The sequence below is a fragment of the Falco peregrinus genome, chromosome 4 (genome assembly GCF_023634155.1).
Source record: "Falco peregrinus isolate bFalPer1 chromosome 4, bFalPer1.pri, whole genome shotgun sequence".
In the NCBI taxonomy this organism is placed as follows: domain Eukaryota; kingdom Metazoa; phylum Chordata; class Aves; order Falconiformes; family Falconidae; genus Falco; species Falco peregrinus.
The window spans coordinates 104,394,661-104,409,897 of NC_073724.1; the positions used below are offsets into that span (position 1 = coordinate 104,394,661).

General features: G+C 41.4%; 1 protein-coding gene across 9 annotated transcripts in view; it reads right to left on the reverse strand.

The window, feature by feature from the left end:
• Positions 1 to 481: 481 nt before the first annotated feature.
• ELMOD1 (ELMO domain containing 1) overlaps positions 482 to 15,237 on the reverse strand; it is a 64,489-nt gene continuing 49,733 nt past the window's right edge. For 8 of the 9 annotated variants that reach the window (XM_055801627.1, XM_055801630.1, XM_055801633.1 and 5 more), the window contains 6 exons: positions 13,442 to 13,575; positions 11,565 to 11,633; positions 11,258 to 11,281; positions 9,081 to 9,131; positions 7,447 to 7,580; positions 482 to 1,863 (listed from right to left, as the gene is read on the reverse strand). In XM_055801627.1, the coding sequence (XP_055657602.1) occupies positions 1,691 to 1,863; positions 7,447 to 7,580; positions 9,081 to 9,131; positions 11,258 to 11,281; positions 11,565 to 11,633; positions 13,442 to 13,575 (585 nt within the window). In that variant the 3' untranslated portion in view covers positions 482 to 1,690. The remainder of the gene's footprint in view (positions 1,864 to 7,446; positions 7,581 to 9,080; positions 9,132 to 11,257; positions 11,282 to 11,564; positions 11,634 to 13,441; positions 13,576 to 15,237) is intronic. The other variant, XM_055801632.1, reaches the window with a different exon arrangement.

Genomic DNA, 15,237 nt, shown 5'->3' on the forward strand with positions numbered 1-15,237 from the left:
CCTTCCAAAAATTAATGGTAGGAAGTTAAACAGGCAGTTTTTATTCCTTGCATTTCCATGCAAAATATGCAAGAGTTAATATTTCCAGTTCCATACTTCCAAGTTCATTGGAGAAAACTAATTGTCACAACACCCACAGAGCTTTCCTGATTAACTCCACGAGTGTGAATTTTCAGTACTGCAGAGAAGTCCTGATCCCCATATTAGATTTCTGTCCTCTCATTCTTTTTCTTAAATCCAAGGAGGAGTTTCTCCAAGAACTTCAACCACTCCCATTGCTTTATTTTTTAACTTATAAAGCAATAGTCCAAACTGCAACTAGAAAAGATATAAAGAACCTGACCCAAGGAAGTTCAGATCACTCCTCAGACTAGGGAAGTACCACAAAACTGTTACATCCCCTTTTACCTGACCCATTAGAGTAAAATAGCTTTCATCTGTATTCCTGCATATCTCAAAAATAAAACCCACAGTGCTTCAATTTAGAATGACATATAATTTATTCATATAATTCACAAGTAGTTGGACACTACTCAATTTAATCTCCATATGCAAGTGATTTACACAAACATATAATACTAAAATTGATTGCTTAGAAGGTAAAAAATACCATGGGTATGAAATGCCATGGTAGATGCTGTTCAATATACCACACAATCTCAGTGTCAGACACTTATACTCATTTATGTTTTTAGAAAAAAGCCAGTCTGCCATTTTATATTTTTTTTTTATAAGTAGTCTGGGAAACTCACATGGTTTTGCTTTAAACCTTCTAATTAATTATTCCTCCCAGTTCTTAGGAGCTGAATTGACAACCAAAGCAACATTTTCAGTAGTTCAAAAAAATATACAGATTTTTTCCCCCCTGAATTCACTAAGCAGAATGTGACCAAATCATGTTGCCTTCCAACATGCAACAAAATAGTAAACCCTGTATATTCAAAGGAATGTGCAGGAATTTAGACCATGCTTCAGCGTGGTGGTGACAACAGTCTCATGATACAATTTTTGGCCGCTGCCAGGATGCAGTAGTTGTGACTCTGTTTGTAGTTCACTGTGAATGTATTAGCATCACCAGACCATTTGGTATTCATGCAGCTGTGGAGTCTGATTGTAATTCTGCATAAACTCTTCTCACTGAAACTTGTATCTCATAAGCCTCATTAATTCTGCATTAAGCATATAATGGCTGCATGGAGAAAATTGGACTTTAATGTGTTCGCCTGCATCAGATTAAATTACACACATTATCTTCTAGATGAGGTCCAAACATGTATTTCACTTGAAATGCCAGTAGTTATCTTAAAACATACCAAGAAGTTAAAAAGCTTTCACAATACAAGATCCAGCTACTTTTTCCACATATACAAAAACACAGCTAGAGAAATACAATTCAACTGTCAATGCTGAATTATGAGGAAAGTCTAAAAAAAATAGAAAAACCTCCGATAGCTGGACATCGATCCAGAATGTAACACTGCAATAATGAGGCAATATGAGCACCCATTTAAAATGACAAATCCCCAACAAGAGAAGCAGAAGGGGACCTAGTACGTGTGACAAAGATAGATGAATACCGCACCGGAAACATGCATACAATCATCATGGTCATTCAGTATGCTAGCAATGGTCTAAACAGTGATCTAACACAAGAGTGAGACAGTGTTTCCAAATAAAATCCAGTGAGTAACTACATATTGATTAAACTTTCTGATGCAGCAAAATGAGGGCACAGAGCCATCTCTGGGTTCTGGAGCTGTTTCAAGATTCGCTTGTGAAATTTCTCTCTGACACGATTGAACTCCATTATATCCAGTGGATCCTCTTCAATCCAGAATTTGTGGAATTCATGCATTAGGTAGCCTACAAAATAATAAAGGAGAAGTAGAAGAGATAAATACAGCAGATAATGACCACATACAAAAATTGGAGAGAAAACTGCAATTAACAATTATGATTTCCACAAAGAATCCTGGTCACTGAGGTCTGACACCTTACAACACTATACAGGGACAAGACTAAACCCATTTTGGCAGCCTCCAAATCTGACTGTTATACATCGGCAGAATTTTTCACAATAAATACAAGGAGTCACCAGTCTTGGCATATAGGTACATATACTAAAACATTAAACTAATGCGTATAAAAGCAGGGGAAGATGCTGCTGACACTGCTCCACCAGCCTTTTAGTTATATTCAAGTTCTGCCTCACAGGTATTTCCTCATGGGAACATTGCTTACTCTCCATTAAAAAAAAAAAAAAAAAAAAGAAGGTATTAATTGGTAAAGTTATCACCATGTCTGCCTTTATTAACACTTCCTCCTCATGCACAATTTTACCTTACGTGTGAGTGACCTTGCTGGAAACGTTGTTTAATAGTTATGCCTATGATCCTGAAAAGATGAATGATATGGTGATATACAGAACCACTAGCTTTGGTAAGACATCCCTGTTATAGGAACAAACTTGATTCCAAAGTGATTTTAATATACAGGCTCTGATTCAGTCCTCTACCCTCTCAGTTCTGTGCTGTCCTTGGACTCAAAGACTTTGACGGCGAAAACATTACATTCAGAACTAAGACTTCAGTGAACTGAACCCAATTGCTTAATCCCAACTTCCACAGCAGATGAAGCACTGAAGCAGTATAATTTTTCATCCCAACACAGCAAAATGTGCAAGTACCCCCAAAAGTGAGGGCATTTATTGTAGAAAAGGCTTGATTGCTTTTACACATTTATTTCTATTGTATAACAATTACAACACACATATCTAACTTAAATTTCAAGGTATATTTGCATAGTCTTATTTTTCCTCCATCATCAATTTGATAGATGTCACTTAAGAGGTACTTTAAGTACCTCTTCAAATCTCTTCCATACATTCCAACAGCCACAGGCTGTTTCAATTCAAGAGATTTTACTTTCAAAGAAAAGCACAATAAAACCCCTTTACAAAATAATGTATCACTATATAAAATACGAAATATTTTAGATCTTCACCACCAAAAATCTAGATTTCCAAGATGTATCTTCTGTACTTCAGGAATGACTGTGTTGAGCATGCCATTGAGCAATACAGTTTCACACACTGCTCGTACAATAAGAGAAGGCAACAGAGCCTAAGAGCAGTGAGCCAGCTGCAGTTCTCAGCTTCATGTTATGTCCTCATGGCCAAGAGGGCAGAAGGGTGTAGATGAGGTGACGTGGTGGATCAGTATTTAGGAGGTCCATGTAGTACAACCATTGTGTTCCTCTACCAGTTGGCTAGGCAACATAATTTTGACTTTCCAGTTCAGTCTGGCAGCCTGTAGGCATTTAATGTCACCTAATGATGTCTGGGTTTGAAGGAAATTTGAAGGAAACCTAGGATGTCTGCAGTAGGGAGAGGACAGAAACTGGAAGAGCATAAGAACAGGGATTTGTCAGACTCAAATAAATAATCTCTGGATGAATCATCCTTGTTCCAGGAAAGTTTGTATGTTAATGTTTTCTCCACAATAAAGTCCATTTGATTACCAAGTTTTTCCCAGGATAACCTCAATTTTTTCCTAGGATGGCAGGCAGGGTGCGTAGGAACATCCACCACCTTCACTGGCCCATTACTACACCAGAGACCCAGGCAAGTTTTATCCCATTTCATGAAACTCATACATGCATAGGCTGTAGAGGGAAGAGCTGTCAAAATCAGCTGTCCCTCCAGTCATTACGAAGGACTGGCCATACTGGTACACAGACACACAGGTCCTAGGGCACAGTTCAGGCTCAGCCAGCAGAAGAGTCCCTCCTGCAGCCAAGACTTTGGCAGTAGCAACAAGACACAGTCAAGATACTAAAACATGTCTCTTACTCCCCCAAATTTAGTGGTGGGGGATATGAGATATGTCAAGAAACCAGAAACAAGAGGAAGATACAGAATCACAGAATTGTTTAAGCTGGAAAAGACACTTAAGATCTTTGAGTTCAATTATTAACCCAGCATTGCCAATTTCACCACTAAAGCATGTCCTTAAACACCACCTCTACACATCTTTTAAATATCTCCAGGGATGGTGACTCAACCACTTCCCTGGACCACCTGTTCAAAACCTTTCGTTGAAGAGATTCTTTCCTAATAGCCAACCTAAACCTCCCCTGGCACAACTGGAGGCCATCTCCTCTTGTCCTATCACTTTTTACTTGGGAAAAGAGACCAACCCCCACCTTGCTAAAACTTCCCCTCAGGTAGTTGTAGACAGCGATAAGGTCTCCCCTCAGCCTCCTCCTCTCCAGGCTAAGCAACCCCAGTTTCCTTAGAAGACTTGTGCCCCAGCCCCGCTGCCCTTCCCTGGACACGCTCCAGCCCCTTGACGTCCCTCCTGCAGCGAGGGGCCCAACACTGAACCCAGGGTTCGAGGTGCGGCCTCACCAGTGCCCGGTACAGGGGGCGGTCACTGCCCTGGCCCTGCTGGCCACACTGTTTCTGACACCAGCCAGGACGCTGCTGGCCCCTTGGCCACCTGGGCACACTGGGGGCTCATGCCCAGCCGGCTGTCAGCCAGCACCCCCAGGCCCTTTCCCACCGGGCAGTTCCCAGCCCCCTGCCCCAGCCTGTAGCGCTGCCTGGGGCTGGTGTGACCCACGGGCAGGGCCCGGCACTGAGCCTGGTTGAACCTCACACCACTGGCCTCGGCCCATCATCCATCCAGCCTGTCCAGATTCTTCTGCAGAGCCTTTCTACCCTCAAGGAGATCAACACTCCCACCCAACTTGGGGTCCTCTGCAGACTCAGGGAGGGTGCACTCAAGCCCCTTGTCCAGATCATGGATAAGGATATTAAACAGAACTGGCCCCGGTACTGAGCCCTGGGGAACACCATGTGTGACCAGCCGCCAGCTGCATTGAACCCCGTTCACCACCGCTCTCCGGGCCTGGCCGTCCAACCAGCTGGTTACCCAGAACAGACTGCTCCCACCCAAGCCACAGGCAGCCAGGTTCTCCAGGAGACTGCGTGGGGAAACCGTGTCAAAGGCTTTACTAAGGCCCAGGCAGACAACATCCACGGCCCTTCCCTCATCCACAAAGCCCGTTACCTTGCCGTAGAAGGAGATCAGGTCTGTCAAGCAGGACCTGCCTTTCATAACCCCCTGCTGGCTGGGCCCGATCCCCCGGTGGTCCTGTACGTGCTGCGTAAAGGCACTTGAGATGACCTGCTCCACACCCTTCCTCTGCACCGAGGTCAGGCTGGCAGCCTCTAGCTCCCCAGATCCTCCTTCTGGCCTTTCTTGCAGGTGGATGTCACGTTTGCTGACTTCCAGTCACCTGGTTAGCCAGGACTAATGATAACTGATGGGAAGTGGCGGGTCAGCACTTCTGCCAGCTCTGCCAGCGCCCTTGGGTGGATCCCATCTGGCCCCATAGACTTGTGTGTACCAAAGTGTTGTAGCGGGTGCCTGACCCTTTCCCCTTGGATTCTGGGGGCTTCATTCTGCCCCCTGCCCCTGTCCTTCCGCTCAGGGGGCTGGGTACCCTGAGCACAACTGGTCTTGCTATTGAAGACTGAGACAAAGGTGGCATCGAGTACCTCAGCCTCTTCCTCGCCCTTTGTCACTGTGGTTTCCCCCACATGCCATAGAAGACAGAGATTCTCCTTAGCCCTTCTCAAGTATTTACAGAAACATTTTCTGTTGTCTATTATGGCAGTAGCCAGATTAAGTTCTCACTGGCCTTGGTCCTTCCTATTTTCTCCCTGCATAACCTCACAGCTTCCTTGCAGTCCTCCTGAGTTGCCTGCCCCTCCTTCCCAGGGTCATCAACTCTCCTTTTTTTTCCCCCCTGAGTTCCAGCCAAAGCTCTCTGTTCAGCCCGGCTGGTCTTCTACCCCACGGGCTTGTCTTCCAGCATATGGGGACAGCCAGCTCCGGTGCCTTTAAGATTTCTTTCCTGAAGAAGGACTGGCCTTCCTGGACCCCTTTGCCCTTCAGGGGTGCCTCCCAAGGGACTCTGCCAACCAGGCTCCTAATCAGACCAACGTCTGCCCTCTGGAAGTCCAAGGTGGCAGCTCTGCTGATCCCCCTCCTTACTTCTCCGAGAATGAAAAACCCTGTCATTTTGTGATCGCTATGCCCAAGACAGGCTCCAGTCATCACATTCCCCGCCAGTCCTCCTCTGTTCACAATCAACAGATCCAGCGAGGTGTCTTCCCTAGTTGGCTGGCTCACCAGCTGTGCCCGGAGGTTATCTTCCACACACTCCAGGAACCTCCTAGACTGTTTTTCTCTCTACTGTACTGTATTTCCAGGTAAGGTGAAGTTTCCTGCAGAACAAAGGCTAGGAACTAGGAGATATGGGAGCCAAACCAATCATACTATATACATCAATTCATAAGGCCACAGGCATGTCAGGTACATGGTGAAAAGACAATAAACTTTCCTATCAAAAGATGACCTGAAGACGTGTAAGTGCAGATTTAGGTAGGTACTTACCTGTCTTTTCTTATTTTTCAAGCCAAGCACCACCAATGACAAAAGATTAGCAGCTGAACTGCCCAGAGTTCATACCACCAGCCTACCTAGGGAAGCAACCCAGAAACAACTGCAAAAGTGTGAGCTCTGCTACAGTATGGTATCTGCCCACATAAGATTTTGGGTGAATGAGTCTTATTAATAGCATCCTTATTCTGAAAATTCAGTACTGTTTTAATGGAAGAGATGCACAAGACACTAACATTTGCTATTTATCCAGTTAAGCAATAAGAAAATATTATAGCTGCAAACAAAAATCTGTTATCCAAGTAGCCAGACTTAAAAAAAGAACACCCACACCAAACAAAACCCCAAAAACAACAAAACCTCTGCAGTTGTCGTGTGGAAGAAAGCATGTCTTGACATCTTATTATCAGTTTCTTGCCTATACATTGAAAAATATTAGAAGTTTTGCTCTCAGTTTGCAAGGATACACAGCTAGCCTGTGCTGTAGAAGGGGTACTTAATACAGGGGAAAGGACTAAGAAAGCATTATTTTGAGGAGGGGGCAACTCTACTGAAGGGTGGAGGCTAACTCTTGAATGTAGATACAAATACCTTAAAGACAGTTGAATTCATGGGGAAGCAATGTCCAGAAGCTCTTTAAAGTACATTTAGTTTATTATTATTATTTAAAACCACTCTATGAAGACAGGAAGGTCATTTGTTCAGGCACTTGGTGGGTTTTTTTTTGTTTGCGGGTTTTTTTTGGGTGGTGGCAGTGGCGTTTGGTTGTTTTGTTTCACCCCTTCATTTAGTAGTGGCATCCATCACAACTAAGAACTGAATCCAATTATCATAAATACATGAGAGCAAGACTAGCATGACAGTCTGTGCTGTGTCAGCAGATTATTATTATTTTGTAAAAAGCATGGGTAGTAAAAAAAGTGTTAGCAGAAATAAAAATTACCTATTTTCCACCCCCTGCCCCCCTGCCACTTACAGAATGTCTGCTGAAAGTGAGTTAGTGTTGGTGCTTCTGGAGCAACATTGTAGAAATGGGTCTTCAGAGCTCCACTCACAAGCAGGTTGTATGCCAGGTCTGTTATGTTAATGCCCACAATAGCAAAGGAATAGCTGTAAGAAAAAGAAGCAGCAACATATAAGAAAGAAGTGAACTACAAAATACACTGTTGACACTGACATTGCAGTTTTTGCCTGCTACTAAGGTGTATTAATTCTCTCCTTTGTAGGTTTCCAAGGTGGAGGGTGTGAAAAACAAGAAAAACATCCTGCCAGCTTTGTATGCTCTAATGGCAGTGTTTCCCTTGTGAAACATATGGTTGCAGCGAAAACGGGAGTTTTATCACTATGCCAGGATAGGATTTTCAGTGGAGCCGCACAGATTAATTCCTATGGAATAAGAACAAGCCCAGACATCCCTGTACTCCTACACTTGCCTCTGACACAGGGCAAGCACTCCACACGGTGGCTGTGTCTGCAGGGTGACCCATCATTTGCTATTTTAATCCATCTGTCCCACTGGAATTCATTACCTACAGTTAGGAGCATCAGGTTTCAACGAGTCCTATACAGGCATTCATACAGCTAAAAAGCCTGTGAAAAAGATCCAGCTGAGTCACCTCCAATTTCTTCCTAACAGAGAACTAGACACTCAGGCCAGAAAACAGGCAAAAACCTAAATCAGAGCACACTGGAAACAGAAATAAGAAAACGAGACTCATGAAGCAAACTCCTGCTAAGAGATATCAACAAGAAACGTATATTAAGGCAAATCAGAACTCAGAAATCTGAAGTTATTTCTTAATTTGTGAGCCTGTTGCATAAAGAACTTGACATTTCTGGCAGTGACTATTTCCCAAGAAAACATATAATATCCCACACTGACATTTAGAGATAGAAGCAAACTTGTTTAGTTGTTCAGCATTTTTTCCCCCCTCCTCTAGACACAGCTGTCTAGTTCTATAGATTGTCCTGGATATTTTTTCAACTGTATCTATCATGCAAACCCAAATACTTTCATTTTCTTTAATCTTTCATATATTATAGGAGGAAAAAATAATAAAAGGTCCAGAAGTTAACTGCATCATGAGGCCCACTGGCAAGTTTCACAGAAAAGTGAAAGCTGGGCATTAAAATGTTGTATTACAGATTTTCTGATACACCGAGAAGGAACATGCAGTTCTATACTCATGAATACTGCAACTGTACCAAACCTACTAAAGAATAAAAAACCCCTCACTACAATTTCTTCTGTATTATACCTTCCTGAAAGCAGATCAGAACCTGGCTGTGACAGTAAAAAGTAAGACTCTATCACATTATGTGTTAAGAAGATTAAACAGTTATTCATCACTGCACTATTCATAGCATAGAGAGAAAGCTTCTCCTTGCTACGACTTTTTTGGGTTACTTTTCTCTAATACATACTTCAAACTCTTTTTTTCCAGTAATCTTTGATCAAAATCAAGGTGTGGTTAAGACAATACATGTTAGTACATACACTGAAATTTCCTTTTAAAAGTAACCAGGAAATATCTTTCTCCCCCCTCAAATATACAGCATCATTGTTAACTGTTGTGGTTTTGGCAACTTTAAGAAGATTTTTCAACTTACCCAATTGCCTTATCAAACTTTTTCTTCTCCCATTCAGCTTTGCTGTATTGGCTGAGTAGGGAAAAAAAAAATATTAAATCCAGATATTGCCATGCATTACTAAGTGACAAATATTTTCTTTCCATTTCTTTGATATTATGATATTGACTGAACATGGTATTTTAACTCAATTGAGACTGCTAATCAGATTTAACTCTGCTTCTGACTGAATGCATTTTAGTATAAAAAGACTTGAAATTGTTAACTGGCTTTACAATATTGCTGATAAACTTGTCCCATCATCGCAAAGTATGTGCCTACAACAATGCTCTCAGTAGAAGCCAGTTATTTTCTATATTGATCGCAAAGATGATCCACTTCAATTAAGTCTGAGCTATTCAAAAAATTGAAAATACTACATTTCTTTTCACTAACCAAAGATAGGTTCAGTTTGTCTTTTCAAAGATATACATGACACTCATCACTGGAGGCATGATTCACCTGAGGCATCAAAAATTAACAGTGCTCCCTTGATAGAAAATTTTTATGTCCAGCCAAATTAGAAACCATTCAACAGCCAAAAAAATAAGGAACAGTATTTCCTGTTTGGCACAATAATGCAGAATGTTTCAAGGACACAGAAGGTCCCTCCCTTAAAATAAAATTAGTTGGGAACAGATTGATTTCAGACTAAATTTCTGCTGTTCAACAACATTTTTATTTAAAAGAGTTGCTGCAACCAGCCGACATCCCACTAAACAGATTTTAACATGCTCAAATGGAGCAAGTTTAGCAGAAACCACTGCCTGCATTTACCATCAGCTAAAAGCAGGCACAGAACTGACCCTAACCAGTGGGCTACAACTTAAACATTCCTGTGGGAGTTTTGCCTTGGTAAGGCAGATCAGAGTTTGCAAGCTCGAGATCCCAAATTATAGTTACGCGTGAAAGCGCTGTTCTTGGACTATACTGAAACTACAATAAGTATATATTACACTAAAAACAATCCCCTGAGCTTCATCTAAGTATTGTATTTAGAAACAGCTGCCATTAAGTATTTAAAGTGCCAATAGGTTCACACCCATCCTGAGCTGAGTGTTACCAGGTGGCATACGCGAGGACAAAGCTTAGCATACAGGAATACATCAGTCTTCACTCATTCTCTAAAATCTTAACCATCTTTGAAGGCTGTGGCATAACATCAGTTACAAAACCCCAAGCAAACGCTGAATAATAAAGGTGGCACATGTACACATGTAGGATGTGTACAAGTTCAACAAAACAGAAATTACATTGATCATGAACACATCAGAAACCAGCACGGCTGCTAAGCAACCATACCAGGAGGAACACCATGGGCACCACCAGCAACATCTACCTTCTACTGAATGCTCCTTCAAGAGATAGAAATTGCACATGCTCACACTCCAAGACAGTCTGGTAATCAAACATGTTAATGAAGAACACTAACGTGTTCCAAGTGCTTTTTGCCACAGAATTACCATTGTAAACTGAACCACAAAATACTGAGGAGATCAAAAGCTTCACAGGATTCAGATGTGCACCTGCTATATAGATATCCAACATTACTGGCAGAAAAAATGTGTCTTTTAAAGCAACTGATCACTATGTAACTGGCTAAGAGTTATTTCCTCCCCACTCCCCCAACAATTATGGAATAAATCTTCTACCCACAGATCATTCACAACACAAAATTCCTGCTTCTTGAAGGTACCTGATCTCTCAACAGTTAGGACAACGGACTAGCCAGATTAGACCCATCATTAGTCAAGGCATACAGAGTATGTGACTAGAAATAAAGGGGCTCTTCAGCTGTGCTAAGTCCTTGGCCTCAACTACTTTTGATTATCAAATTAGTCACAGCTGTTGTGATCATAGTGGCACTGCTTAGAGTTTTTTCCTACATGTAAAAGTCACACAAATTTTGTTCGTTAAGCCTGGTACTAAATAGGTCTAAAATACAGTGCTTTAGCTACGTCAAGCAAGCTTGTATACAAGCGTCCTCACAGGCAGCCAGTGCTGCACCATCAGCTACGTTTGAGTTAACTTTAGAGAAAGGAATGTGGATCTCTGTGTTGCGACAGAGACTTTTCAGTTTAACATGCCAAATTGCAGTATGGTTTGAACTTTATTTACATGTATGGTATCATAAAACTAAGAAAAAAGAAAAAAAATACCTTAGTTCCTTCTTAGTGACTTCCCTTCATTATGAAAAGACAAAAGAATTAAAAGAAAGGTAAATAAAAACACAAAATCACTTGAAATTAGAAGACTAAGTGAAAACATTTAACACTTTATTTCTAAGATTTGATATACAAGTTTGCTTCTTGAACTTGATCAGTTTTCTGGATCAGTACTTGAAAACAGAGATCATGTGGCAATACCCAAACATAACCCAACTAGAAGATAAAAACCCCAGCCCCCTTCCCCAAACACCAGCCAGCACACTGCACTCAAGTTATTTTTTCTTGTTGCCAGCATTACCTGTATTTAGGCTGAAGAGAATCACAGAGAACTTCCTGAGCTACCTCAGTGTCCCATTCTGCAAAATACCTGTAGATATATATGGTTAGAATAAATTGTTAAAGAAACAATTTTTAAAAAAATCATTTTAAGTCATACCAAGCTGTCTATGCACACCCTTCTAAATAGTCACTACCTGCGTTATGCAGTATGAGGAGCATTTAACCAGTTAAATTCACTGAGCTACCACTCTGACCCCAAGATGAAAGTTAGAAGCAGCCTCAAATTGCAAGTGCAATCCTGTAAGTGCTTAGTGAATGCGCATTACTGAAGTTCCCTTTCTACCCACCCTACAGAAAATCAGTTGCTTATTACCAGAACATGTTCGCTGCTTATGAGAAAGAGAAAGCTCTTTCTCATCTTGCTCATGAGCTCAAGAGAAAGCAGTTGAGGCTTCTTGACCTGGCAGATTTATTAAGCAAGATAAGAGTTATCACAGGAGACTGAGAATGAAATACATGATAGGGATTCATCTCCAATAGAAGTTCAAAGCCAGAGTCAAGAGTTCAGACCTTCAGCTGAGCTTTACTAGAGAACAACATACGGACAGTAGATGATTTATATCCTTAAGTCTGTAAAAGCAGAAAAGTATTCTTTTTCCCCCTCATTGGGAGATGTTATTTTACCAAATGGTTCTAAGTTATGTAATTACCAGCAGCAGATACAAGGGCTGGAGGAAGTAACAAACATTGACAGATTCCCAAATTACCAACCACAGATACCAACACAGGTACCAACACCTGGTGTGCATCAGGCTGAAAAGTGACGTAAACTCAGTGCTTCATTCTGAATGTCAACAGAAACTGAAGTAGTAGTCCAACTACAGAAACCTGCCATCAGTGGCTGATTTTCAAGTGTCTTTCTGTCCTGGTTTCAGCTGGGACAGAGTTAATTTCATTCCCAGTAACTGGTACAGTGCTGTGTTTTGGACTTAGTATGAGAATAGTGTTGGTAAGACACTGATGCTTTGGTTGCTGCTAGGCAGCGCTCACTCCGAATCCAGGACTTTCAGTTCCCCATGCTCTGCCATGGAGCAGGTGCACAAGAAGCCGGGAGGAAGCACAGTCAGGGCAGCTGACCTGAACTAGCCAAAGGGATATTCTATACCATAGAACGTCATGCTCAGTATATAAACTGGGGGGAGTTGGCCGGGAGGGGCTGATTGCTGCTTGGGGACTGGCTGGGTATTAGTCAGTGGGTGGTGAGCACTTGTACTGTGCATCGCTTGGTTTTCTTGGGTACTATTCCTCTTTTCCTCTCTCATGACAATTACTAATATTTTATTTTAATTATTAAACTGTTCTTACCTCTACCCACAGGTTTCACCTTTTTCTGATTCTCCTCCCCATCCCACTGGGGGCATGTGTGTGCGTGTGTGTATGAGTGAGCAGCTGCGTGGTACTTGTTTGCCAGCTGGGGTCAAACCACAACATTTGCTTAAGAATTCAGCATGAAATTCCCAAATAAGAAAACTGAGCAGTAACATAATCCTCCCACCTACCCAATTCCAGGACATTTTGTTTAATGAGATCTAGATATTGGTGAAAATATACTTTACAGTTTCTTTCTTGTGGGAAAAGTGCCAATTTAACTGTGTCACAGAGAAACTAAAAAAAAAAAAAAGTGCAGTATTTTCAAGTTGAATTAGGAATACTGAAAGAAAAGAGACCCCTTCAAGAAGAGAAACCCTCCAAAAACTGGGCTAGCAAATAATTTTTTTCTATGAAGACCCTAACATTTTTTAAGTTATTCCCACAGACTTGCTAAAAATCTGCAAGTAATGCTGCTTTTCACGACTTCAGACACACATAAACCCATTCACAGAGGAACATACTTACACCAAGTTATATAATCCCAGGAGACCCATCCCTCTAAAGTCTGTTTTAGGATCATCACCTTGGAAACCAATTTCACACCACTGCTTTGAAATCCGAGCTTTCAGTGGGGAATTGGGCTTCAAGCATTTCCACAACTAGGAAGATTACAGGTAAAAACATAATTAAACATCCACATGTTAGTACATCTTTTTCTTCTTTTTAAACCAAGCTGTTACATCACTGCACTGCTATGCCAGCAACCCAAACAAAATCAAATTAAATTCTTGGGGGTGAGAGGGTGGGGGGAATCCCAGACCACTCTGAAGTATTGCAGATGTTTCAGCCATACAAGGCTCTTCCAACCTTATCAGCAGCTGCTGGAACATCTCACACAAGGACTTGTTTTGCTCATGCTTTGTGCATCAAACTAGCCTCTGCCTCCATAAGCAGAGACAGGAATGGACTGGAATTTGGTTATAAATCACTGACAGAAGCAGGCAATCATCTCTCAGTCCCTGAGGCTCTGCAGCAATCTTTTCTCCAGCATCTTTTGCAAGTCTCTGGAAAGGTTATAAATCGAGAGTGCTGACTTGGCTACCACAGTGCTGAAAAGCAAATCTGAGCATGTAAAAAAAAAATAAATATCCATACAAGAATAGTATGTGCCACCTTCATATTTAACTAAGGGGTAAATCATTCATTGATCTTGCATTAAAAAAAAGGACAAAAAAAAAAAGGACAAAGTGATTTAATAAGCCAGATGCTCAGCTGGAATAAATCCACTTAGTTGCACTGGTCCAGCAACTTTAGCGCCTAAATATCATGTTGCTAGGCACCTAGAAGCAGCCTAAATTGACACATCTGACAAATCAATACCTTTCTGTACATCTCATGTGCCATATCACAAACTCATCCTTTCCAAAGTGTGTTAAGAAATCAGGTGTTCTCTGTAAAACATGAGTTGGTGAGTCTCAAGAAATGCACTTCGACAAAACCTACCCAAGGGAAAGAGCTGTATGCCTATTTTCCAAATAAAACCCCCATAAATTTTATTAATTTTAGCAATTCTAACTGCATTTAAAATGAAGTGCCTTAGGAAGGCTAAAATTTTAATGGTTCTCTTTGTAATGACTGCATAAAGCATCGTTGTTTAAATCCTGTTTGCATCTTGTTCATCCATCAATAGTAAATACAGTATTATTCATTAGTTGAAACACATTAAATTAATCTTTCTCTCATTCATAAAGTGCCCTCCTGATAAACATGAATAAATGATAGACACTAGGAACTTGAATTACCCATTGCAGGAATCACTTAGCAGAATGCCTAGAAGGAATGAAAACCAACTGACCTATTCTTCCCCAGCCTGGGTTGAAAACCAAATGAAACCTTTGGACATATTTCTATTTGACATGAGAATTCACAAAAGCAAAATGCCTGCTGTAAAGAAGTGCTAATACACAGGTTACACTGGAGGCAGATGGTGAACTGATACTTTCTTCAACATTATGAATTTTACAGCATAAGCTGCACTGTTTAATCTTCCCTCTTGAGAAATGCTCAGTTTCCATTCTGCTTTTATTCTCACACAGTTATGTTTTTAAAGCACTCACATGACCACACATAATTTCTGACATGACTCTCAGGAGCATCTAAGAACCAGGACCTGGCCCTCAGGCTGAGTGGCCAGGAAGGAGACCACAGCCAGCTCCTTGCTTCTCACCTGTGATCCCATCCTCAGGCCCAACTTTTGTTCTCTGGGCAGTCCAGATGCCCAGTGTATTTAGGAATGTTTTCCTGGAGCCAAAGGCGATCAT